Below are 27,890 nucleotides of genomic sequence, written 5' to 3' on the forward strand. Positions count from 1 at the left end.
TAAGATGGACTGGAATGGGTGAATTTGACTCAGATGACCATTATATCTACTACTGTGGGCAAGAATCCCTTAGAAGAAATGGAGTAGCCATCATGGTCAACAAAAGAGTCCAAAATGCAGTACTTGGATGCAATCTCAAAAACGACAGAATGATCTCTGTTCGTTTCCAAGACAAACCATTCAATATCACGGTAATCCAAGTCTATGCCCCGACCAGTAATGCCGAAGAAGCTGAAGTTGAACGGTTCTATGAAGACCTACAAGACCTTCTAGAACTAACACCCAAAACAGAGGTCCTTTTCATTATAGGGGACTGGAATGCAAAAGTAGGAAGTCAAGAAACACCTGGTGTAACAGGCAAGTTTGGCCTTGGAGTACAGAATGAAGCAGGGCAAAGGCTAATAGAGTTTTGCCACGAGAACGCACTGCTAATAGCAAACACCTATTCCAAAAACACAAAAGAAGACTCTACACATCGACATCACCAGATGGTCAACACCAAAATCAGATTGATTGTATTCTTTGCAGCCAAAGATGGAGAAGCTCTATACAGTCAGCAAAAACAAGACCAGGAGAAGACTGTGGCTTGGATCATGAACTGCTTATTGCCAAATTCAGACTTAAATTGAAGAAAGTAGGGAAAACCACTAGACCATTCAGGTATGACCTAGATCAAATCCCTTATGAGTATACCGTGGAAGTGACAAATAGATTTAAGGGACTAGACCTGATAGACAGAGTGCCTGATGAACTATGGACAGAGGTTCGTGACATTGTACAGGAGACAGGGAATCCCCATGGAAAAGAAATGCAAAAAAGCAAAATGGCTGTCTGAGGAGGCCTTACAGATAGCTGGGAAGAGAAGAGAAGCAAAAAGCGAAGGAGAAAAGGAAAGATATTCCCATCTGAATGTAGAGTTCCAAAGAATAGCAAGGAGACATAAGAAAGCCTTCCTCAGCGATCAGTGCAAAGAAATAGAGGAAAACAACAGATTGGGAAAGACTAGAGATCTCTTCAAGAAAATTAGAGATACCAAAGGAACATTTCGTGTAAAGATGGGCTCTATAAAGGACAGAAATGGTATGGACCTAACAGAAGCAGAAGATATTAAGAAGAGGTGGCAAGAATACACAGAAGAACTGTACAAAAAAGATCTTCATGACCGAGATAATCACGATGGTGTGATCACTCACCTAGAGCCAGACATCCTGGAATGTGAAGTCAAGTGGGCCTTAGAAAGCATCACTACGAACAGAGCTAGTGGAGGTGATGGAATTCCAGTTGAGCTATTTCAAATCCTAAAAGCTGATGCTGTGAAAGTGCTACACTCGATATGCCAGCAAATTTGGAAAACTCAGCAGTGGCCACAGGAAAAGGTCAGTTTTCATTCCAATCGCAAAGAAAGGCAATGCCAAAGAATGCTCAAACTACCGCACAATTGCACTCATCTCACATGCTAGTAAAGTAATGCTCAAAATTCTCCAAGCCAGGCTTCAGCAATACGTGAACCGTGAACTTCCAGATGATCAAGCTGGATTTAGAAAAGGCAGAGGAACCAGAGATCAAATTGCCAATATCCGCTGGATCATCGAAAAAGCAAGAGAGTTCCAGAAAAACATCTATTTCTGCTTTATTGACTATGCCAAAGCCTTTGACTGTGTGGATCACAATAAACTGCGGAAAATTCTGAAAGAGATGGGAATACCAGACCATCTGACCTATCTCTTGAGAAACCTGTATGAAGGTCAGGAAGCAACAGTTAGAACTGGACATGGAACAACAGACTGGTTCCAAATAGGAAAAGGAGTACGTCAAGGCTGTATATTGTCACCCTGCTTATTTAACTTCTATGCAGAGTACATCATGAGAAACGCTGGGCTGGAAGAAACACAATCTGGAATCAAGATTGCCGGCAGAAATATCAATAACCTCATATATGCAGATGACACCACCCTTATGGCAGAGAGTGAAGAAGAACTAAAGAGCCTCTTGATGAAGGTGAAAGAGGAGAGTGAAAAAGTTGGCTTAAAGCTCAACGTTCAGAAAACTAAGATCATGGCATCTGGTCCCATCACTCCATGGGAAATAGATGGGGAAACAGTGGAAACAGTGTCAGACTTTATTTTCTGGGGCTCCAGAAACACTGCTGATGGTGACTGCAGCCATGAAATTAAAAGACGCTTACTCCTTGGAAGGAAGGTTATGGCCAACCTAGATAGCATATTGAAAAGCAGAGACATTACTCTGCCAACAAAATTCCGTCTAGTCAAGGCTATGGTTTTTCCAGTGGTCATGTATGGATGTGAGAGTTGGACTGTGAAGAAAACTGAGCACCGCAGAATTGATGTTTTTGAACTGTGGTGTTGGAGAAGACTCTTGAGAGTCCCTTGGACTGCAAGGAGATCCAATCAATCCATCCTAAAAGAGATCAATCCTGGGTGTTCATTGGAAGGTCTGATGTTGAAGCTGAAACTCCGATACTTTGGCCACCTCATGCGAAGGGTTGACTCATTGGAAAAGACCCTAATGCTGGGTAGGATTCGGGGCGGGAGGTGAAGGGGACGACAGAGGATGAGATGGTTGGATGGCATCACCGACTCGATGAACATGGGTTTGGGTAGACTCCGGGAGTTGGTGATGGACAGAGAGGCCTGGCGTGCTGCAGTTCATGGGGTCGCAAAGAGTCGGACACGACTGAGCGACTGAACTGAACTGAACTAGGTTTCTCATAGCTTTTCTTCCAAGGAGAAAGCATCTTTTAATTTAATGCCTGCACTCACCAACTGCAGTGATTTTAGAGCCAAGAAAATAAAGTCTGTCACTATTTCCATTGTTTCCCCATCTATTTGCCATGAAGTGATGGTACTGGATGTCATGATCTTATTTTTTTGAGTGTTGAGCTTTAAGCCAACTTTTCCACTCTCCTCTTTCACTTTCATCAAGAGGCTCTTAGTTCTTCTTCACTTTCTTCCATAAGGGTGGTGTCATCTGCATATCTGAGGTTATTGATATTTCTCTCAGCAATCTTGTGCTTCATCCAGCCTGACATTTTGCATGATGTACTCTCCATAAAATTTAAATAAGCAAGGTGACAATATACAGCCTGGACCTACTCCTTTCCCAAGTAATTTTTTTAAGGATCTCCATACTGCTCTCCATAGTGGCTGTAGATACACTGAATATTATCTAATAGATAACTTGCCTTTGGGAGAATGTGCTGTGCTGTGCTTGGTTGCTCAGTCGTGTCTGATTCTAAGTGACCCCCATGGCCTGTAGCCCACCAGGCTCCTCTGTCCACAGGGATTCTCCAGGCTTGGAGATTACTGGAGTGGATTGCCATGCCTTCCTCCAGGGGATCTTCCCAATCCAGGTCTCCTGCATTGCAGGTGAATTCTTTACTGACGGAGCCGCCAGGGAAGCCAGGGAGAATGGTAGGACAGTAAAACTGATGCAGTGAAACTTAGGGAAAGGAAAAAAATAACTTGATAAAAGGATTAACAGACAGATAGATTCACTTATTCACCCACTCAGTTAAGTACTGAGGGACCTCCTACTACATGACAGGCACAGTACTGGAAATTGGAACATAATAGTGAATTTACAGTTTGTGAGGGAGGCAGACATTTCAAATTTGAACAGAAACTGTGGCTGGTGCTAAGAAATAAGTACAATTTTTCTGACCGCTTTGGTACACTTAAAATAGCCTTGGTGGCAATCAGAGATTAACACTTCAGTAGTCAGATCTGTTAATATTTGGAAAGGCTGCATAGTGGGAACAGTCATATAGAGTTATATCCCTAGGCTTGTAATAGAGATTTTTTAAAATCTAAGAAAGATTAACATGAGAGGTACACACCAGGATCTCACCGGAATAAGACATATAGAATACCCATATAGAATTAATTCTGTCTGTGAGAACCTGTAACTCCCCAAACTTCTCCTTCAAAGGAATAGGAACTTTCATGTACACTCAAAAATTTGTTTTATTTTTGTTTACATCTTGGCTGAAAAGTTGGCCTAGACTGGATTGTCACACATTCCTGCTGGGAAGTCATCTAGTTGCTTGAGACTTTAGCCACGGTTTTGCTTTCACAAAAGCAAAGCATGGTTATGCATTCTTATGGTGGACTGCAGAACGTGGCTTTTTAGGGTGATAGGTGTTAAATCACTTAAAGTTCTGACAACATTTTTGAACCGGTCCTCTATTCTAAGAAAAAAATTCAGTCTGCATCCTGGGGGCTCCATGTAGAAGCCTGATATCTCTGTAGGCTTCAGATATCTTAAACAGATATGATGAAAACATCTGTTTGTTGTATTGTCTTTTGAAGCTGAGCTCATCTTTTTCTTTAACAGTATTTATCTTCACCTTTAGTAAATGCACTCACGTACATTTAATGCCATTGGGTCCCTCTTGACTTTGGAGAAAGGAAATTTATGAATAGACAGACGTTTTCTGTTTATGTTAGACTATAGTGACCATTTGGACCTCTGCTATAATCCCATATGTAGAAGATCTAGTAACTGGGATTTTGATAATTCAGAGAAATAAAACCCAAAAGTCATCTGACTCATCAAGGGAGGAGAAACAATGCTTATGGCTAATAGGAGGCAAGTGCAAACTCATAGCCCATATTATATCTATTTTACTGTTGTGAATTTCATTGTGCAAAGCACTGGTAAGATTGGAGGTGTTCATTATTCTTCCTGAACTTGAACTTGACTGGTATTGTCCAGAAGGGGAAACTATTCCTTGCTACCCCTTTTCAGTTTTTGTGTGTGGACAAGTAATAAAATTGACACAAGATAGATTAACAGGAGAAAAATTAATTTAATTTCAAGTACAGAAGAGATCATAAAATGATGCTTAGTGATCAAAAGTGGGCAGCTTTTATATCTTTCATTTAGAAGAATAAACTTGGGAGCATTGGATAGGACAAAGAAGTTTAGGTTTGGAGCTGTAATTAATAAGAAAATTAAGGAAAGTTTAGACGTGGGTAGTAAATTAGAGAAGGAACAGGGTTTGTGTTATATGGGCTTCTCAAACCTGAAATGAATTATCTCTGGAGATAAAAGAAAGAAAGTGAAGTCGCTCAGTCGTGTCTGACTCTTTGCGACCCCTTGGACTGTACCCTACCAGGCTTCTCTGTCCATGGGATTTTCCAGGCAAGAATACTCGAGTGGGTTGCCATTTTCTTCTCCAGAGGATCTTCCCAACTCAGGGATCGAACCTGGGTCTCCCACATTGCAGGCACACGCTTTACCATCTGAGCCACCAGTGATAAAGATGTCTCTATTAGCAGCCATCACAGGGGAGATTGATTTCTTGTATTCAGGGAGACAGAGAAGGATCAAAGCATTCATATATGCGCTGCTTTCCAAGTAACTTTAATTAGAAATAATCAATATGCAGCTTTGGCATCTTTGGGGGCAGGCTGTGTGCCCTGAACTCCAACCTGCTAAGCCCCCTTTGCCCATCAGTACCAGGCACCTGAGGCGCTGGAGCCACAAAAGAACCAGCCCTGGTCCCAGATTTATGTGATGGAATGTTGGTGGGATGACTGCAAGTCCGGTGTCATGGCACTCAGCCTGGGATCTGACAGGAGCACCCCCGGGAAAGCTACTGGGCTTCTAATTAGCCTCTAGGATTTAGAGACTCTTCATGGCTTTATTCCACTGTTCAATTACTGCATTTCAGTCATATCTGGGTGTGTCAGGAAGTCATGCTTGGCTACAGAAGACATTACTTGTCTTCTGAGTAATGTTTGAATTCTGGCTTATGGATGCTACACTTTTTATTCTATTTGAACATCGTCATTTTAAAGTGTCACCACAAGCCATGATTTTGAGTTTACTGAAATTTCAGATATATCAAAGTCATCCATCTCATTAACTGATTAACTCACTCTGCATCCACAAAAGGGGCTGACAAAGATTCTCCACTGGACCCTACATGTCAGGCTCGCTGAGGTCTCTTTTCGCCATTGCCTCAAACCTTGGGCTTCTTCTGTAGCCTTCCTTGTAGAGTCCAATTCTACCAGGAACCCTCTGAAGGCAGTTTATCACAAACCCCATCCTCCTTCTCTGATCCCCTGGACGTGTAGCAGCTTCCTCATCTGACACCATCCCCCACGTGACCTCTGACCACCTGGCCTGCATTCAGCAAGAATCCTGTCAGGTGACTTTAGCCAGTCTCTCCCCTCACCCCTGTTTCCTTAAGTGATTTTCTACCCACTTGACCACCCTCAGCCCTCTGTTTCTCAGTTATAAATTCTCAGATTCCTTGCTGTATTCAGAAATTGAGCCCAGTTGTATACTGAGGTCTCTTTTCCCCTATTGCAGTAGTTTGTCTTCGTAAAATTTGTTTTTACTGCTTTAAAAACAAATGTCTTGTTCTGGTTTTTGTTTGGTAGTTCTCTGGCTTCTGGATGATACATTTTGGTTCTTGCTTAAACATCTTCATTTTAAAGTGTCACCATAAGCCATGATTTGAGCTTACTGAAATTCAAAGTATGTCGTTCATTCCTTTAATAACTAATTCCTGTGTGTATCTATTGCGTATCAACTAGTGGCTTAGAAAGTTGACAATAAACTAATCCTACAGTTGAATGTATATTATGTACTTCTTTCACAAGGCCTCTGGATTGTACAGAGGCATCTTTGCAGCCAAAGATGGAGAAGCTCTATACAGTCAGCAAAAACAAGACCGGGAGCAGACTGTGGCTCAGATCATGAACTCCTTATCGCCAAATTCAGACGTAAATTGAAGAAAGTAGGGAAAACCACTAGACCATTCAGGTATGACCTAAATCAAATCCCTTATGATTATACAGTGGAAGTGACAAATAGATTTAAGGGACTAGATCTGATAGACAGAGTGCCTGATGAACTATGGACAGAGGTTCGTGACATTGTATGGGAGACAGGGATCAAGACCATCCCCATGGAAAAGAAATGTAAAAAGGCAAAATGGCTGTCTGAGGAGGTCTTACAAATATCTGTGAAAAGAAGAGAAGGGAAAAGCAAAGGAGAAAGGAAAGATATCCCCATTTGAATGCAGAGTTCCAAAGAATAGCAAGGAGAGATAAGAAAGGCTTCCTCAGCGATCAATGCAAAGAAATAGAGGAAAACAACCAAATGGGAAAGACTAGAGATCTCTTCAAGAAAATAAGAGATACGAAGGGAACATTTCATGCAAAGATGGGCTCGATAAAGGACAGAATTACTATGGACCTAACAGAAGCAGAAGATATTAAGAAGAGGTGGCAAGAATACACAGAAGAACTGTATAAAAATCTTCACAACCCAGATAACCATGATGGTGTGATCACTCACCTAGAGCCAGACATCCTGGAATGTGAAGTCAAGTGGGCCTTAGAAAGCATTACTATGAACAAAGCTGGTAGAGATGATGGAATTCCAGTTGAGCTATTTCAAATCCTGAAAGATGATGCTGTGAAAGTGCTGCACTCTATATGCCAACAAATTTGGAAAACTCATCAGTGGCCACAGAAGTGGAAAACGGCAGCTTTCATTCCATCTTTGGCATTGTAGGAAAGGCAATGCCAAAGAATGCTCAAACTACTGCACAATTGCACTCATCTCACATGCTAGTAAAGTAATGCTCAAAATTAACATTATCCAAGCCAGGCTTCAGCAATACGTGAACGTGAACTTCCAGATGTTTGAGCTGGTTTTAGAAAAGGCAGAGGAACCAGAGATCAAATGGCCAACATCCGCTGGATCATCGAAAAAGAAAGAGAGTTTCAGAAAAACATCTATTTCTGCTTTATTGACTACGCCAAAGCCTTTCACTGTGTGGATCACAATAAACTGTGGAAAATTCTGAAAGAGATGGGAACACCAGATCACCTGACCTGCCTCTTGAGAAACTTGTATGCAGGTCAGGAAGCAACAGTTAGAACTGGACATGGAACAACAGACTAGTTCCAAATAGGAAAAGGAGTACGACAAGGCTGTATATTGTCACCCTGCTTATTTAACTTATATGCAGATTACATCATGAGAAACACTGGGCTGGTAGAAGCAAAAGCTGGAATCAAGATTGCTGGTAGAAATATCAATAACCTCAGATATGTAGATGACACCACCCTTATGGCAGAAATTTAAGAGGAAGTAAATAGCCTCTTGATGAAAGTGAAAAAGGAGAGTGAAAAAGCTGTCTTAAAACTCAACATTCAGAAAACTAAGATCATGGCATCTGGTCCCATCACTTCATGGGAAATAGATGGGGAAACAGTGGAAACAGTGTCAGACTTTGTATTTTGGGGCTCCAAAATCACTGCAGATGGTGACTGCAGCCATGAAATTAAAAGACATTTACTCCTTGGAAGGAAAGTTATGACCAACCTAGACAGAATAATAAAAAGCAGAGACACTACTTTGCCAACAAAGGTTCGTCTAGTCAAGGTTATGGTTTTTCCAGTAGTCACGTATGGATGTGAGAGTTGGATGGTGAAGAAAGCTGAGCACCGAAGAATTGATGCTTTTGAACTGTGGTGTTGGAGAAGACTCTTGAGAGTCCCTTGGACTGCAAGGAGATCCAACCAGTCCATCCTAAAGGAGATCAGTCCTGGGTGTTCATTGGAAGGACTGATGTTGAAGCTGAAACTCCAATACTTTGGCCACCTCATGCAAAGAGTTGATGCATTGGAAAAGACCCTGATGCTGGGAAGCATTAGGGGAAGGAGGAGAAGGGGAAGACAGAGGATGAGATGGCTGGATGGCATCACTGACTCGATCGACATGAGTTTGGGTAAACTCCAAGTGTTGGTGATATACAGGAAGGCCTGCCGTGCTGCGATTCGTGGGATGCAAAGAGTCGGACACGACTGAGCAACTGAACTGGATTCTACAAAGTTATTCTGGACACAGGAAGTCCTTATAAGCAGATTCTTATTCTTTCCAAAGAGATTTTTGTCTATGGATAAGATGAGATGCTTTCTTATTTTCCATTAAACACTATCCTAGGTATTGACATACCAAGCATTTCCCAAAGCTGAAATATTTATATCTTTTACAAAGTAACAATACAACTTTGCTAACAGTTTCAACATTTAGAATTTTCATGTTTAACCATACTCTGGTTTTCTGGCTTCTTAGCTATATTACTCCCTGATTTTATCATGGCACAATAGGACAAACTTTTATCACATAAAGTGAGCATGTATAGATTACATCTCTGTGTTCCACTACAGTCATTAAATACAGTTAGATTTTCAGAACTCCTCTTGAGGAACTTTGTTATTTACTTGGCTCTTCTTTTTCTCCTCTCCCTTCCCATTTTAAGGAGCAGAATTCAGAAAATTAATATTTTCCTTTAGCTAACAAATGTCAAATATATATAGCTTTACATTTTGAAAATGTGAAATCTAATTCTTTTTACTAATTTTGTAAGGAGAGATTACCTTTGCAGTGAATGCTGTACTTCCTTGAGACAGGTGCCTTGAGTTCATTCTACATCTATATTACACTACAAAAATTTGCCACTATTTAACAAAACACATCAAAATTATTGCAAATGAGAATTTGTTCTACCATTGCATTTTTAAACTCATTTCAAATGCAAATAGCAAAATTCATAGCATTCTTATGTTAATTTACCATCATTGCTAACCCTCTTGGTTAGGAGGCACTTGAGTTTCTAGGATTCAAACACACATATTCAAACATATACACACATGTAAAGGCACACACAAAAACCCCTTTTCCCCCATCATACAATAACATCTCAAAAGATACATGTCTTTCTTTGACTGGGCAAAGAGCTGCCTTTTCTCACCCAGTAGGTTAAACACTGCAGAGCTAATAGATTCAAACAGTGTATGACCTACAGACTTCTTAGAGGAAAACTTTTAAAGGTGCTTCAAAAATAAATTGTCTTTTAAAATTGTACTGCATAGGCTTACAGGGAAAATGAGTTATGGATTTTGGTGAAAAAAATGAGAAGTTCCATAATGTGCTGTTTTTAAGACTCACACACCAGGTTTGGGAGGTTGTTTGGCATTTAATTGTGCTTGCTAGGGGCTTCCCAGATGGCACTAGAGGTGAAGAACCCACCTGCCAATGCAGGAGATATAAGAGATGTTTGATCCCTGGGTCGGGAAGATCTCCTGGAGAACGAAATGGTAACCCACTCCAGTATTCTTTTCTGGAGAATCCCATGGACAGAGGAGCCTGGTGGGATACCGTCCATAGCATTGCGAAGAGTTGGACACGACTGAAGCAACTTTTCTTGCAGGGGATACACAGATTAAGAATTAGCAATTTCTTTAGCCTTGAGGGTCTCCAGTCTCTGCAAATTTAATCTGTGGGAGATACTGACAAACCTGAGACAAAGTAGGAGAAGGAACGAATAATAAAGAATACTAGTGATGATAATAAAGGAAAAGGGAAAGGAGTCGATGGAAGGCAGCCACAAATGTCATTCACTTCTCTTATTGAATCAAGTTTATTATCTATTTCTGGCCACATTACTTATAAAATATCATGACTTATTCTTATTAACAAGAATTGCTTATGACAATGAAGATGCCAGCCAGTCCAAATATGCTCTTTGCTACTCATAAAGCTCTGGACTTAGGCAATTTCCTTTAACTGGGTCTCAGAAGTGAATGTTGAGAAACTCGAAGTTTCTGCTCTAAATGTAATCCATTTACATTTAGACTATAGTCAGAAACCTCTGATCTGTGATTTCTCAATCTTGCCTTTGTATTTTAGACCTAAAAATGTTTCTGTTTCCTTTATTTTCTCTCACCTATGTATTAACACAGCAGTCTCCCAACTATCTGTCTATTTGCTTGGAGAAATTAAATTCATGTAGATCTCTTCCTAAGGCTTCCCTGGTGGGTCAGCAGTCAAGAATCTACCTGCAATTCAGGAGATGTGCGTTCGATCCCTGGGTCGGGAAGATTGCCTGGAGAAGGGCATGGCTACCCACTCCAGTATTCTTGCCTGGAGAATCCCATGGACAGAGGAATGCCATTCAGGCATCTGTATTGGTAGTTTAAAGGAGTAAGTGTTTCCTCCATTGCTACTTTAGGTGAAGATTTTCTAGATCCTAAGTAAGAAAGTTTATAAGGGTTTAACCTGTGAAAATTTTTAGCTCTTTTACATGTTTTAAACATCAGCAGGGAAAATCCATTTTCTTCAAAGCATGAGACTGTAATGGTTCTTAAGATTTTATTTTATTCTGTCTGTGGTGGTCTCTTAAATTGCTTTTTCAGCAATGGGAATAAATGATATCTATGGTAAGACCACATGTTCCTGAGAAAAACGTTAAATTCTCATTATACAGTTACATAGCAGTATGCTAGTAATCCAATTCAACATTCTAGTTTCCTCCTAGAATCACAGAACATTTAAACATGTCTTCTTGCAGGTAATTTTTACAAATACCAAATGTTAAATAATACATAGTTTAATTTCTTATCCTTGACTCAGATTGTTTTATTGTACCACAAAATGTGCCCTAATATTTCACACTGTGACAATCAAAATCATATAATACAACCTCAACTATAGAAGACTATAAAAGGTCAAAGTTCACATATTCCTTTTCATGAGGTAGGCCAGAACCAATCCTTTTACTGGAAGATAGAAAGTCATAAAATATTTTATTAACTTTAAACACGAATGTACATTACTTTGATATAGTATGGAGCACTGTTAAAATAGCACTTCAACCTACCCCTCAAAAGGTGATTTTATTTGATTCAATAGTTTCGAGCCAACTTTTGACTTATTTCCTCTGGCAGAGTGACTTTTACCTCTTCCTCTACCTGCCTTCCTTAAGAAAGGGAAAAAAAATGGTAAAATCTCACCATCCCATGAGAGGTTTTTTTTTCCATTTTTCGGCAGAATACTAAAAAATGTACTTTCAAGAAATAACAAATTGAGAGTTTCAACTTGGAATTTATTTTTATTTAACAGTCTTTGCTAAGGCATCGTTTGGCACAGCATTCTGCACAGCTAGGAAGGCACAAGGGAAAACAGCCACCTTCACTTCTCTGTAGGTCCAATGGTGATTTGGAAAAATGAGACAAGCATTAGTCATTATACGATCCATATCACACATAAAAGAAAATAATTTTATTAATTCAAACACAGGAGTCTTCCATTTTCAAACACTGAATTAAACTCCCTGCACTTAAAGTTGGGAACTTGACTGTGAAGCTTACAATCTCTGACATGGAAATGTAGTGTAATGACACATTATACATTTATTATTTTTTTTTTTTTTCAGTTACAGATGAAGCAACTTGCAAAACATTCCTAAACATGAAGGAAGAAGATTTAAATGTAAATCATCATTATTCATTTTTATCCATCAAAGTGGCTTCATTCCACTCTCTCTGTGTTCATATCTTGCATCAAATATTAGGTAAACCAAAGCGTGTGGGAGAATAAAGTGCTTTTCATAGTCATCGCTCTTTGCGATGGGAATGCTAAGGCACCAGCATATCTCCATTAGGAGCTTTCTTGGGTCCAGCGGAACACTCCAGGCAGTGTTTGCCTTCCTTCTGCTTCCATGTTGTTTGGCTCTGGACTTCAGAGCAACCCCTCTTATTTCAAACACTTCTTTCCTCTGGGCCTGGAATGCCCCAGTTGAACGTTGTGTTAACAAAATATTTAAACTGCCTCCAGATCTGAGCCTCTTCTCTGTAAAAGGCAGCCCCCAACAAAGTGCTACGGGACAGTTTATTACATTATTTTATGCTGACAGACTTGGCTACTATCCTCATATAGATGAAAAAACAGGCAGCACTGTACATGGAGGAATTCCCCAGTTGGGATCCTTAAAAAATCATTTGGAGAAAGCAAGAAAAGACATTGCCTATTACATACCAAATGACACCCTGGGCTTGGCAGTCATTGACTGGGAAAACTGGAGGCCTATCTGGGCAAGAAACTGGAAACCTAAGGATGTTTACAGGAATCAGTCTGTTGACTTGGTTCTGCAAAAAAATCCACTACTCAATTTCACAGAGGCTTCCAAGATTGCAAAAGTGGATTTTGAGGAGGCAGGAAAGAGTTTCATGCAAGAGACTTTAAAATTGGGAAAATCACTTCGGCCAAAGAACTTATGGGGTTATTATCTTTTTCCTGATTGTTACAATCATAATTATAACCATCCTACTTACAATGGAAGTTGCCCTTATTTAGAAAAAAGGAGAAATAATGATCTCAACTGGTTGTGGAAGGAAAGCACTGCCCTTTTCCCTTCTGTTTATTTGAATATCAAGTTAAAATCTAATCCAAAAGCCGCCCTCTTTGTTCGTAATCGTGTCCAGGAAGCCATTCGGTTGTCTAAAATACCAAGTGTTGAAAGTCCACTTCCGGTTTTCGTATATGTCCGTCCAGTTTTTACTGATGGGTCTTCAACATACCTTTCTCAGGTAAGTAAAAATCAAGCAAGGTAAGAAGGCTATGGAATATTGTCCACAAATGGCATTTAGTGGAATGCAACATCATTTTTGAAGGGACTAAAATTTAGCTTTTAATAATCTTTAGGAATATGCACTCAGGTAGTTCTGAATTGTTATATGAATGTGAAATAAGAATATATTTCATTTTTAATGTAATCATACAATATCTTAGCAACCATAGAAAATTGGGTAGTATAGACAATGTATTAATTCAGCTCCTTTTATGGGCCTACAATCTTGTCAATAAAAGTAATTAAAATAGTAGCATAAAATTCATGTTTTTCTTATAGTAGGACAGTGGTGGCATAAAAGATAGAAGTGAATAGTGGAGAAATACTTACATAATTATTGTTGGGTCAGCATTCTTGGCTTTGGCGTTACTGTCCTCTGTATAACACTTCATTGTATTCCTCCCTGTTAACTCTCCCTATTACCTTTGCCAGGGTGACCTTGTGAATACGATTGGTGAGATCGTTGCTTTAGGTGCCTCTGGGATTATCTTGTGGGCAAGTCTCAATCTAAGCCTATCTATGGTAAGTTGAAATAATGAAAATAGATGTGGAAAGAGATGAAAACATTTCTACTTTGAATGTTTATGAGAATTGTTGTGGGACTGAGTAATAAATATGATCTTTGGCACAAAGTAGTTGGTGCTCAATTAATAGTGGTTAAATCAAACTATCAATTGTATAGTTGTGTTGTTAAGGCTGTTTTCCAGTGAGGAAACAGAAATTTATTGAGATTAATTGAAATTCTCTAGCTACATGGCTAACAAGTAGCAAAAACAGGGCTACAGTCTTGGTATTTGCTGTTTTTTTTTTTACTCTATTGTGCTGTATTGCCTCTCAAAAGTCAATATTCATTCACTCATTCTTTCATTCACTCAATTACTGTTTTATTAAGCACTTATTTATTTACTAAGTTAATGACAGTTTACTGTGGGGGGTCAGCAACTGGGATGGAGAAGTATGGGCAGTTGGCAGTTAGTTTTTGAAAATGTTATTAGATTGTTCAAAGCTTCCCTAAGGGAGAGGAAAAGGAACACTTTAATTTCCACAGGTTGTATTTAATAGTGTCTACTTGAAGCAAAACTTGTTTTATTAGGAAGGAAGGTTTATTTAGCTCTGCTGCTGTTGCTGCTAAGCTGCTTCAGTCATATCCGACTCTGCGACCCCATAGACGGCAGCCAACCAGGCTCCACCGTCCCTGGGATTCTCCAGGAAAGAACACTGGAGTGGGTTGCCATTTCCTTCTCCAGTGCATGAAAGGGAAAAGTGAAAGTGAAGTCACCTAGTCGTGTCCGACTCTTCTCGACCCCATGGACTGCAGCCTACCAGGCTCCTCTGTCCATAGGATTTTCCAGGCAAGAGTACTGGAGTGGGTTGCCATTGCCTTGCCCATTATTTAGCTCTACACAATATGAATTGTATTCATTTTCTCCTAATGCATTTTCTTTACTTCAAAAAGCCTTAAACCATTCCATCATGACCTACTCCTTTTCTCTTTCCTTCTCCATATCAGGTCTTTATCCTTCACCTCTTCAGTATTCTTGACTCAAAGCATGAATAGAGCTGTCACATGGACATTGCTGAGTCGAACCTGAACTTTCCTTCTCTGATTCATGTGGAAATACTAGTAACCTAGGTGCCATGGAGTGTGTCTAATGAAGCTCTTGGTCCAGAGGTTTCATCCTAGGACTTAGGAAGAACAGAATTTATACTCTAAGACCAAAAGAGATCTTTTGATATCTTGTCCTTCAGATAGACTAGCCATATTTCTCCTTCATTTATAAAGTTATTTAGCTTTTTCAAATTCTTTTCAAGATTATCTGAGCCCTCCTACCTATTTGGTAGATTCTTTTATTTCTGGTTTGATCACCAGTAAAGGGAAATAATATAGACTATAAGTTCAGAGAATGGTATATGTCCCTTTCATAAAATCTATTGTATGTCAGAAAATTATTTAAGAATTATAATTCTCCTAAGAATATTCCTAATTTTTATCAGTTGTTTTCTCAAATGTATAAACTCTTTTCTCAAGGATCCCATTAGTTTTTTGATGGAATCATTTATAAATTCCCCATTTATAATTTTTTTTTTAATTGAGCACTTCACACTTACTCTGAGGAAGAATGAATCAGGGATTCTCCAATTAGTAGGGTGACATTAGCAGTATGATATCGCATAGAATTTAACTGCCACACTTTTTAATTGTACTTCAATCTTAGATTTGCATTCTTCTACGACGACTCTCAAATCACCTTCAGTATTATTCCCATAGAGACAGTCCTTCAACTTTAATATGAAGACTTCCTAGTTAATGACACTGATTTGAACTTGTTCCCTGTAGACCTTTCCCAATTTACAATCATTCTGAATGTTAATTCTATCATTACTTTGCCTTTTTCCTATGTCATCAATACTGTCATGGATTGCTTGTGTTTTCTTGATCCATTGACAACTTAAAAAACTGGTAATTGCAAGTTTACTTGCAATGACTGGAATTGACTTAAAACAATGGTTATCAAATCTAGGTAAATCATTCCTTCCATTCCATCTTACTAGACACAACTGTGAGACAGTCAGCTTCTACTGGCTTCAGTTTGAGAGCTCATTGTTAAATATTCAGAAATTTTGTGAACTCTTTGTGAAAAATTAAATTATAAAAACTTAGAATAAGTAAAAACAAAAGTAATAAATACTAAAAATGTATCAATTATTTATTTTCCTGTTATCCATACTTTTGATTTATTTATATCTATCATATCTGTATAAGTGGAAATGGTATTATGCAATGGTGTGTTACGTCCTACCATAATACCCTCCTATGTAATGGTGATGTCATGTTGGTAGCTTAACATTGCCATGGTAGGAGTATTTACAGCATGGATTTGGACAAATGCTATAAACTAGACTTTATGTCTTAGAGAAAGACTTTAAGCCTACAAAGACTGCATCTTGTGTAGGCTACTGATTCTCAAACATTCTCATCCTTTCACTATTCTTCCTGCCTAGTTCTTGTCTCTGTAGACAACTCTAATAGCATCTGTGCTAAATTGCCTAAGCGGTGTTCAACTCTTTGCAACCCTATGGACGGTAGTCCATCAGACTCCACTGTCCATGGGATTCTCTAGGCAAGAATACTGGAGTGGCTTGCCGTCTTCTTCTCCAGGGGATCTTCCCAATTCAGGGATCGAGCCCTTGCTCTTATGTCTCTTGCATTTGCACATAGGTCCTTTACCAATAGTGCCACCTGGGCAGCCCAGATCATGTCTTTTGATCTTGGTATAAATTCTCATATACCCTTGGCACTGGTGATACTGTGTAAAGTCCCTGCCTTCATGAAGCTCATACAGTTGGAGGGATAAAAACAAATGTTCTTGTTGTTTAGTCACTAAGTTGTGTCTGACTCTTTTGAAACTGCATGGACTATAGGCCACAGGATCCTCTGAATGGGATTCCCAGGCAAGAATACTGGAGTGGGCTGCCATTTCCTTCTCCAGGGGATCTTCTCTACCCAGGGATTGAACCCACATCTCCTGCATTGGCAGGCAGATTCTTTACCACTGTGCTACCAAGTATTCCTGATAGAGGCAATACAAAACAATAAAAAATATTTTATGTCGTAAGTTCTATACAGAAAATTAAAATCAGTTCAGTTCAGTCACTTAGTCGTGTCCAACTCTTTGCGACCCCATGAATCACAGCACGCCAGGCCTCCCTATTTATCACCAACTCCAAGAGTCTACCCAAACCCATGTCCATCAAGTCAGTGATGCCATCCAGCCATCTCATCCACTTTCGTACCCTTCTCCTCCTGCCCCTAATCCTTCCCAGCATTAGGGTCTTTTCCAATGAGTCAACCCTTCGCATGAGGTGGCCAAAGTATTGGAGTTTCAGCTTCAACATCAGACCTTCCAATGAACACCCAGGACTGATCTCCTTTAGGATGGACTGGTTGGATCTCCTTGCAGTCCAAGGGACTCTCTCTCAAGAGTTTTCTCCAACATCACAGTTCAACAGCATCAATTCTTCGGCGCTCAGCTTTCTTCACCATCCAACTCTCACATCCATACATGATTACTGGGAAAACCACAGCCTTGACTAGACGGACCTTTGTTGGCAAAGTAATGTCTCAGCTTTTAAATATGCTAACTAGGGTGGTCATAACCTTCCTTCCAAGCAGTAAGCATCTTTTAATTTCATGGCTGCAGTCACCATCAGCAGTGATTTTGGAGTCCCAAAAAATAAAGTCTGACACTGTTTGCCCATCTATTTCCCATGAAGTGATGGGACCAGATGCCATGATCTTAGTTTTCAGAATGTTGAGTTTTAAGCCAGCTTTTTCTCTCTTTCACTTTCATCAAGAGGCTCTTTAGTTCTTCTTCGCTATCTGCCATAAGGGTGGTGTTATCTGCATATCTGAGGTTATTGATATTTCTCCCAGCAATCTTGATTCCAGCTTCTGTTTCTTCCAGCCCAGCGTTTCTCATGATGTACTCTGCATAGAAGTTAAATAAGCAGGGTGACATATACAGCCTTGACATACTCCTTTTCCTATTTGGAACTAGTCTGTTGTTCCATGTCCAGTTCTAACTGTTGCTTCCTGACCTGGATACAGGTTTCTCAATACACAGGCCAGGTGGTCTGGTATTCCCATCTCTTTCACAATTTTCCACAGTTTATTGTGATCCACACAAAGGCTTTGGCATAGTCAATGAAGCAGAAATAGATGTTTTTCTGCAACTCTCTTGCTTTTTCGATGATCCAGTGGATGTTGGCAATTTGATCTCTGGTTCCTCTGCCTTTTTTTAAAACCAGCTTGAACATCTGGAAGTTCATGGTTCACGTATTGCTGAAGCCTGGCTTGGAGAATTTTGAGCATTACTTTACTAGCATGTGGGATGAGTGCAATTGTGTGGTAGCTCAAGCGTTCTTTGGCATTGCCTTTCTTTGGGATTGGAGTGAAAACTGACCTTTTCCAATCCTGTGGCCACTGCTGACTTTTCCAAATTTGCTGGCATATTGAGTGCAGCACTTTCACAGCGTCATCTTTCAGGATTTGAAACAGCTCAACTGGAATTCCATCACCTCCACTAGCTTTGTTCATAGTGATGCTTTCTAAGCTCCACTTGACTTCACATTCCAGGATGTCTGGCTCTAGGTGAGTGATCTCACCATTGTCATTATATGGGTCGTGAAGATCTTTCTTGTACACTGTTCTGTGTATTCTTGCCACCTCTTCTTAACATCCTCTGCTTTTTTTAGGTCCATACCATTTCTGTCCTTTATCGAGCCCATCTTTGCATGAAATTTTTCCTTCATATCTCACATTTTCTTGAAGAGATCTCGTCTTCCCAATCTGTTGTTTTCCTCTATTTCTTTGCACTGATCGCTGAGGAAGGCTTTCTTATCTCTCCTTGCTATTCTTTGGAACTCTGCATTCAGATGGGAATATCTTTCCTTTCTTCCTTTGCTTTTTGCTTCTCTTCTTTTCACAGCTATTTGTAAGGCTTCCTCAGACAGCCATTTTGCTTTTTTGCATTTCTTTTCCATGGGGATGGTCTTGATCCCTGTCTCCTGTACAATGTGGTGAACCTCTGTCCATAGTTCATCAGGCACTCTATCAGATTTGGTCCCTTAAATCTACTTCTCACTTCCACTGTATAATCATAAGGGATTTGATTTAGGTCATACCTGAATGGTCTAGTGGTTTTCCCTACTTGCTTCAATTTAAGTCTGAATTTGGCAATAAGGAGTTTATGATCTGCGTCACAGTCCACTCCAGGTCTTGTTTTTGCTGACTGTATAGAGCTTCTCCATCTTTGGCTGCAAAGAATATAATCAATCTGATTTCGGTGTTGACCATCTGGTGATGTCCATGTGTAGAGTCTTCTCTTGTGTTGTTGGAAGAGGGTGTTTGCCATGACCAGCACGTTCTCTTAGCAAAACTCTATTAGCCTTTGCCCTGCTTCATTCTGTACTCCAAGGCTAAATTTGCCTGTTACACCAGGTGTTTCCTGACTTCCTAAAATTAAAATAGATGTAGGAAAATGAACAGGAAAGGTGTCTAAGAAGGGTTTGGTCTAATGAAAACTGCAATGTGAATGACAAGATCAAGTCAGTGATGTTAAAAATGAGATGGAAGAGCCTTCTGGGCAGAGGAAACAGTAAGTGCAGGTTGAAATGAACCTGCCATGCTTGTAAAACTAGTATGTCTAAGGCCAAGTGGGTGAGGGGGTGGGGGCTGTAAAAGAGATGGGAGATGTTACACCTCAGCAGGCTGTATACAAGTTGAATTGTATTCTAAACACCATGTAAAGCTATTAGAGGGTTAAGACGAAGTTTTCTATTGCTGTTATAAAAAGTACAACAAACTGGTTTAAACAGCAGAAAATTATCTTACAAATCAGTATTTCAGAAGTCCAACATGGACCTTAACGCACTAAAATCAAGATGTTAGCAGGACTGCATTCCTTTTTATGGAAAGACCCTCATTTGCTCATTTGGGTTGTTAGCAGAATTCATTTTCTTCTGTTTGTAGCATGAAGATCTCTATTTCCTGTCTGGCTGTGGTTAAGGCGATTTCGTTTCTTGAGGTCACCATATTCTTTAGCTTTTGGCCTTCTCCTCTACATTCAAAGGCAGCAATGCTGGGTTGAGTCTTCCTTACCTTTGTATTTGTCCTCCTTCTCCCAGCTCATTTTTAAAGCCCAAATAGAAAATGTTTCTACGTTTTTAAGGACTCATGGTTAGATTGAGCCCATCAGATGCTTCAGGATCTTCTCCCCATTTTCCCCCAACCAAGTACTAACCAGGCCCGACCCTGCTTAGTTTCTGAGATCTGATGAGATGGGGTACACTCAGGGTGGTTTGGCCTTAAGACTCTCCCATCTCAAGATCCACAACCTTAATCATATCTAGAGGGTCCCTTTTGTCATGTAAAGTAACACAGTCACAGGTTCCAAGGGACTGGAGTATGAACATCTTTGGAAGGATCTTATTCTGCCTACCATTGATGGCATCATCTCAAGAAGGTAACAAGAAGTAGATTCCAGTGGAAGCTGCCAATGTTCCTCAACTTGCCTGCCAACCTACGACAAACAAACACTTTCTTTGATCTTAATGAAGGATGAACAAGGCCAACTCACTCATTGGAACTGTTGATCATGAAAGAAAGCAACTACATTCTATGTTTTGAAAAGGATGGATTCTTACTTTTAAGAAGTACCCATTTTAAGATGAATCATTTTAGTGACTCATCACTCATACTCTGCCAAATAAGCATATCTGCCAAACAGCTGTCATAGTTCAACCATACTTGAAATATATGTAACATTTAATATATACTCGGTTGAACCTGCTTAGGTGTTTTGAGCTAGTAATTTTTTCTTTAAATATTAAAAAAAATTTTTTACAACGTTATGTTGGTTTCTGTCATACAACAATGCAAATCAGCCATAATTATACATACATCCCCTCCCTCAGCCTTCCTCCCCTCCCCACATCCCATCCCTCCAGGTATCACAGAGTGCCAGACCGGGCTCCTTGACCTACACAGCAACTTCTCACCACTTCTAATGAGGTGGATGAACCTAGAGCCTGTTACACAGACTGAAGAAAGTCAGAAAGAAAAAAATATAGTATATTAACGCACATGTGTGGAATCTAAAATGGTATTGATGAACCTCTTTGCAGGGAAGGAATGGAGATGCCGATGTAGAGAATGGACTTGTGGACACAGTGCGGGAGGGAGAGTGGGATGAAGGAAGAAAGTAGCACCAACATACAGACACTATCAGGTGTTAAGATGGGATAGCTGGTGAGCTAGCAATTCAGAAACCACTCTTTCCAGTGCTTAAAAGTGTCTGACAAAAGTGATACTTATCTTTATTTGTACTTCATATTATCTATACATTGAGGTAAAAAAATGATATGCTGGACCCTGTGCTTAGCCCTTTTATGTACACTGTCTCCTTTCATCTTCACAACTACCCTATGAGACAGGTTCTATAATTATCTTTAGGTGATGAAGCTGAAGCATAGTCAGGTTAATTCATTAATTTTCCCAAGGTCACCCAGAAAGGAAACCAAGACTTAGAAAGCTTAACGGATTCCCAAGCTCACATAGCTAGCCATTGATGAAACTGTGACTCCAATCTGGGCAGATGGACTCCAGATTCCATGCTCTAATTCCTCCACCCCTACTCCACTCTACTGTACCATTCTACCCCTTCCATCCCTGTTAGTGTAGGAATTATTGAGGAAGACTGAGGCTAGGGTATATTAAACCTCAGTTGGTCAATGATTTAGTGACATGAAATGGCATGGGAAACTTATTACAAATGTCACACACACACAAAAATAGCTGGAATGGTCTTGATAAAGCAAAAAAGATGAAATTTTTCCTACCTCTTACTGGTTTTTTAGTGCTTCCTTTAAAATTGCTTTATGTGGTGAATTAATTCATATATGAACTAACTTACTCAGATCTTAATAATCTGATCTTATGATTTTACAGCAAGCTTGCATGGACCTAGGCAATTACTTGAACACTACACTGAATCCTTACATAATCAACGTCACCCTAGCAGCCAAAATGTGCAGCCAGGTGCTTTGCAATGAGGAAGGAGTGTGTACAAGGAAACACTGGAATTCAACCGACTATCTTCACTTGAACCCAATGAATTTTGCTATTCAAAGGGGGGAAGGTGGAAAATACACAGTACCTGGGAAAGTCACACGTGAAGACCTGCAACACTTTTCTGATAAATTTTGTTGCAGTTGCTATGCCAACATCCGCTGTAAGAGGAGAATTAATATAAAAAATGTTCATAGTGTTAATGTATGTATGGCGGAAGACATTTGTGTAGATGGCCCTGTGAAGTTACAACCCAGTGATCATTCCTCTAGCCAGAATGAGGCATCTGCTACCATTTTGAACAGTATACTGTTTCAGATACTGTTTCTCACCCTCCACTACAACTGAGACAGTATCTCCATGTGCTCCTGAGAAACAGTCCCGAGTGCCTCAAAGTCAGGTGTTTGGAAGCCATTTCCAACAGCACCCAAGCGGGGTGACAAAGTGTTAACTGGAAGAACATTTCCCTTCAGTCACGTAGTCAGAATCTGAAAAATGAAACAATCTATTAAAATACAAATTCAGTGGTTATTAAGTCTGTCTACATGCTTTGTGCTTTTATATTTTGTACATTCTTATATTTAATATTTAGCCAGATTTTTTTTTTTTAGGCAACTAATGATATCTATATAAAGTTTTACATTTGAAATGTGAATCAAAACTCATGGCGAAGATAGTATTTCAATTTTTTGAGCAAAGATTGGTTTTTCATGATCAAATAGAAGTTGAAGTTATTATTGATTGATCAAGAACTGTGATCAAACTCACAGCCTTTAATTTTCAAACTCATAGTTTGAGTTTATTAACTCAGTGTTAATAAATCCACTGATACCACATTTTGCTTTCAAATCTCAAAGTAGACACTTGATAAAGTAGATAGATAGAATTTGCTTTGTAAGATATCCAATTTTGTATTTTCTAATTGCCATGTGAAAGTTGGCTCAGTTGTGTCCGACTCTGTGACCCCATGTAAGTATACAGTCCATGAAATTCTCCAGGCCAGAATAGTGGAGTGGGTAGCCCTTCCCTTCTCCAGGGGATCTTTCCAACCCAGGGATCAAACCCAGGTCTCCCGCTTTGCTGGTGGATTCTTTACCAGCTGAGCCACCAGGGAAGCCCAATTGCCATGAGTGTATTGCAAATATTTGACATACTGTGAAGTATCTATACTAAGAGATACCTGTTATATTCTTGATTCTACCAAAGACTGATTACAAGGCCTTAGAAAACTTAGCTGATTACAAGGCCTTAGAATACTTAGAGGCCTAGTTTTCTTCTGAGAAAAGTAAAGATGTGAATAATACCAATCTACCAACAATACCAAATAAATGTCTTTACAAGTAGTTTGTAATATGTAATAAAAGTGTCAAGAAAATATTAATTCCAATAACTTATCTTTTAAAATGCAATATCCTAAGTGTACTAGTCTGTCTGAAACATGGAATCATGTTTTTTATTTCACCTTGATGTGTTCAAGTTCTGTTTTATAAAAAGATAGTCTTTAAACAGTGATTACCCTGTGAACTTTTGTACATGGTTTAATGTCTTTAGAATTCTTAAAATTATTCTAATTTTCTTTCCATCCTTGTCAAATTGACAATCTCGTGTATCTAAAATGCCTAAGAATCTCCATCTTTCATAGAGCATTTATTGAGTATTTATTCTCTGCCAGGCATAATATTAAAAGTCCCAGATTCAAGGTGAAATAGTATGCTTCTTGCCAGCAATGAGTTTGCTGTATATTTGAAGATAGACACTGAAAGTGGAAAATTACAACACAATGCGTGGGAAGTGCTATGATATAGTTCAGTATGCTCTGGCATACAAATAAGAATCTGAGGGTGTCAGAGAAGGATTTCAGAGACATCCCGAAAGAGATGATGTGTCCTCTGCTTTGCAGGTTGAACAGCAGTTAGCTCATGTGAAGACATGAGAAAAATGGAACTTCAGTAGAACAGAATACTGAATATGGTTATTACAATAATATTCAGTAGATGTAGACGGTAGTCACCTGGTGAGGGCTGCTGTAAAAATACTAAGATGTGCAGACTTTACAAGGAAGATGCTTCCAAACTTCTTGACCTACATTTTTTCCCGTGCACATATATCACAGCATGACATATTTCGCTCTTTTTACTTCCCATTACCTTCCTATACGGGAAATATCTTGCTGCTGTAATCCACAGTGTAATGAACAGCATCTGAAACTTAGTCATTATTGTTTCATTGCTAAGTCATGTTGGGCTCTTTTGTGACGTCATGGAATGTAGCCCACCAGGCTTCTCTGTGGGATTTCCCAGGCAAGAATATTGGAGTGGGTTGCCATTTCCTTCTCCAGGACTTAGTAGATGCCCACTAAGTATTTGTTGAGCAAATTAAAGCCAATGGGGAGCCACTAAAGAATTTTAAGTGTGGGAGTTGTCAGGGTCACTTGAATCCTCTCGAACTGATGCTGCCCTTTTCCTTAGTTCTGTCCTTCAGTTTTTGCTCCAATTACGATTCTACTGTGAAAGCCATGTTTTCACAGTTCAGTTCAGTCGCTCAGTCGTGTCCGACTCTTTGCGACCCCATGAATTGCAGCACGCCAGGCCTCTCTGTCCACCACCAGCTCCCGGAGTCCACCCAAACCCATGTCCATCGAGTCGGTGATGCCATCCAACCATCTCATCCTCTGTCGTCCCCTTCGCCTGCCCCCAATCCTTCCCAGCATTAGGGTCTTTTCCAATGAGTCAACTCTTCGCATGAAGTGGCCAAAGTATTGGAGTTTCAGCTTCAACATCAGACCTTCCAATGAACACCCAGGACTGATCTCCTTTAGGATGGACTGGTTGGATCTCCTTGCAGTCCAAGGGACTCTCAAGTCTTCTCCAACACCACAGTTCAAAAGCATCAATTCTGCGGCGCTCAGCTTTCTTCACCGTCCAACTCTCACATCCATACATGACCACTGGAAAAACCATAGCCTTGACTATATGGACCTTTGTTGGCAAAGTAATGTCTCTGCTTTTCAATATGCTATCTAGGTTGGCCATAACCTTCCTTCCAAGGAGTAAGCGTCTTTTAATTTCATGGCTGCAATCACCATAAGCAGTGATTTTGGAGCCCAAAAAAATAAAGTCTGACACTGTTTCCACTGTTTCCCCATCTATTTCCCATGAAGTGATGGGACCAGATGCCATGATCTTAGTTTTCTGAATGTTGAGCTTTAAGCCAACTTTTTCACTCTCCTCTTTCACTTTCATCAAGAGGCTCTTTAGTTCTTCTTCACTTTCTGCCATAAGGGTGGTGTCATCTGCATATCTGAGGTTATTGGTATTTCTCTCGGCAATCTTGATTCCAGCTTGTGTTTCTTCCAGCCCAGCGTTTCTCATGATGTACTCTGCATATAAGTTAAATAAGCAGGCTGACAAGCCACAAAAAAAAAAACACACAATTTGATAGTGCTCTGGAAAGGATGCTATATATGGACTAGGTTCCTTAGAATACATAAATGGTTGTCAGGTGATAGAATGGAGACAGCAAGATGAATTGGAAAAGATGAATTTTGGAGATGGACAGTTACAGGCGCAAATCCCAACTTTTAACACTGACTAGCTATATGAACCTGATGTTAACTTGGATCAGTTCCTATTATATTTTGTTGTTGTTCAGTCGTTCAGTCATGTCCAGCTCTTTGAGACCCCATGGACTGCAGCATGCCAGGCTTCCCTGTCCTTCACTATCTCCTGAGTTTGCTCAAACTCACGTTCACTGAGTCAGTGCCGCCATCCATCCGTCTCATCCTCTGTTGTCCCCTTCTCCTTCTCCCTTTAATCTTTCCCAGCATCAGGGTCTTTTCCAATGAGTTGGTCCTTTGCATCAAGTGGCCAAAATATTGGAGCTTCAGTATCAGTCCTTCCAATGAATATTCAGGATCGATTTCCTTTAGGATTGACTGGTTTGATCTCCTTGCTGTCCAAGAGATTCTCGAGAGTCTTCTCCAATAACACAGTTCAAAAGCATCAATTCTTCAGTGCTTAGCCTTCTTTATGGTGCCAACTCTCACATCCGTACATGACTACTGGAAAAACCATAGTTTTAACTATACAGACCTTTGTTGGCAAAGTGATGTCTCTGCTTTTTAATACACTATCTAGGTTTTAATGGCAGTAATTATACCTTTTAGGGTTCTTGAGATTATTGAATAGCACATGAAAAGCATTTGCCTTAGAAATAACACAGTAAATGTCTGTGGGAGGGGTGGATATGTTTTCAATGGATATGGAAGATGCCTATATTACTATTGTTGGGGGAATGTCAAAACAGTAGATTTCCATCATGGCAGACTTTGCCATGAACCCCATGAGAAAAGAGGCCATTAAACAGAGAAAGAGACTTGGCAGGAATATTCTATATAATATATAACTTTGTACATGGTTAGGTTCGTGGAGGCAAAGTTGTATGTCCATTTAGATCCAGGATTTTTGCAGGGATCATCCTTGTATTTGACATACAAAGAGAATAGTAGAGCAGTACTCCTGCTCTTCATGAACTTGCACAATGTTAGGGATGCTAGGCATGTAAATAGAACTTGTCCATAGAATGTGGCATAATCCCGAAGTATAAAAACAGTGCTATGAGAACACAGGTTCATCTAATTAACAGAGTACAAAGGAATTGTGCAATTTCGTTTCCAAAGATAGGGAGTTAATTTGTTAGATATAGACAGCATCTCTGAACTTTCAACTATCATACAAAACCTGTCTCCTTTCCAGCAGAGGGCTCAGTCCCAAAGTTAGCAGAGAAAATATATGCCTTTTTTTCTGTAAGTGAACTTGAAAGGTGAATAATATATAGTAGACCACTGGATTTACTGTATAGATATATTCAATACTGTGGGAAGTAAACAGACATTCATTAATGCAGTGACTTAAGGATATTAAGTAGCAATGAGATGTAGTGTTAAAAACCTCTAAGCAGTGAACTTTGGATAAATATACCCATTTAGGAAAATCAGTTGTTGGATTTTGCTAACACAAAAATGACTAACAGGAAAATGATAGCCCACAGGAGTAGATATGATAAAAGGAAGAGTAGAAGGCCATGAAACAAGAAGTATTTTCAAAATTCTGAGCTTTATTTGGTAATGTAGAGGCAATAAAAGGAATTTCTCACTTTTTAAAAATAAATTGGCTGCTGGCAAATTTATTGATCTTTAAAGGGAAAGGCTACTCACTCCAGTATTCTGGCCTGGAGGAGTCCATGGGCTGTGTAGTCCACAGAGTTGCAAAGAGTCTGACACGATTGAGTGACTTTCACGTTCACTTTTCACTTTAGAAGGTGCATAACCAACCACTGAGGAGGAGGACAGTTAGGCACATACTACTGTTGTGTGACTAGATATCTGAGGATGGAGAGGACATTTACTCGCCATGTACCTTCACACTGCACTGCTCTAGGGATTTGTGACCTGTATTCTCTCCACCCCACTCCCAGATAAGCTTAGTGAAGGCACAACCATGTGCTGAGATCCTATAACACAGCATAATTCCTGGCACAGAATAGGTGCTCAATAAAAAGTTGAAAAACTGTTGCAATGATTACTGAATATAATTACTATGGATTGAGAGCCAATTTGACATGTTTCTAAATTAGTTGGTTAGCTACCATGTGATGAAGCATTTTTTTGTTGCTAGAAAGGTATTTATTTTGAAATATTTCATTTAAAATTATTTTTTACTTCATTTAAAAATAGTTTTTTGACTTTGGAAATGTTCCTCACCACTCCTCTTTCTTTGGGAACAAGCTGAAAATGATCTCACTCCT

The 27,890-nt window shown here is 39.6% G+C and overlaps 1 protein-coding gene and 2 long non-coding RNA genes across 4 annotated transcripts in view; 1 reads left to right on the forward strand and 2 right to left on the reverse strand.

Annotated features, from left to right (window-relative positions):
* The window catches only part of SPAM1 (sperm adhesion molecule 1), a 28,471-nt gene extending 5,851 nt beyond the window's left edge, over positions 1 to 22,620 (forward strand). Inside the window, exons 2-5 of the mRNA XM_081534135.1 lie at positions 6,633 to 6,795; positions 12,263 to 13,415; positions 13,889 to 13,978; positions 21,966 to 22,620. Of these exons, the coding sequence (XP_081390261.1) occupies positions 12,456 to 13,415; positions 13,889 to 13,978; positions 21,966 to 22,433 (1,518 nt within the window). The 5' untranslated portion in view covers positions 6,633 to 6,795; positions 12,263 to 12,455 and the 3' untranslated portion in view covers positions 22,434 to 22,620. The remainder of the gene's footprint in view (positions 1 to 6,632; positions 6,796 to 12,262; positions 13,416 to 13,888; positions 13,979 to 21,965) is intronic.
* Positions 3,978 to 10,708, reverse strand: LOC145523583 (uncharacterized). Its single transcript, XR_014066731.1, has 2 exons — positions 10,450 to 10,708; positions 3,978 to 7,988 (listed from the first exon to the last, which is right to left on the reverse strand). It is a non-coding gene; the product is annotated as an uncharacterized LOC145523583 (long non-coding RNA).
* On the reverse strand, positions 11,912 to 22,576 carry LOC145523581 (uncharacterized). 2 transcript variants are annotated; one of them, XR_014066728.1, is made up of 3 exons: positions 22,418 to 22,576; positions 20,458 to 20,538; positions 11,912 to 12,026 (listed from the first exon to the last, which is right to left on the reverse strand). It is a non-coding gene; the product is annotated as an uncharacterized LOC145523581 (long non-coding RNA). The 2 variants fall into 2 exon arrangements; XR_014066729.1 differs by lacking the exons at positions 20,458 to 20,538; positions 22,418 to 22,576 and adding an exon at positions 13,787 to 16,794.
* Positions 22,621 to 27,890: the final 5,270 nt, after the last annotated feature.

This window comes from Giraffa tippelskirchi, chromosome 10 (assembly GCF_054371585.1).
Source record: "Giraffa tippelskirchi isolate mGirTip1 chromosome 10, T2T-mGirTip1v1.2.pri, whole genome shotgun sequence".
Lineage (NCBI taxonomy): Eukaryota > Metazoa > Chordata > Mammalia > Artiodactyla > Giraffidae > Giraffa > Giraffa tippelskirchi.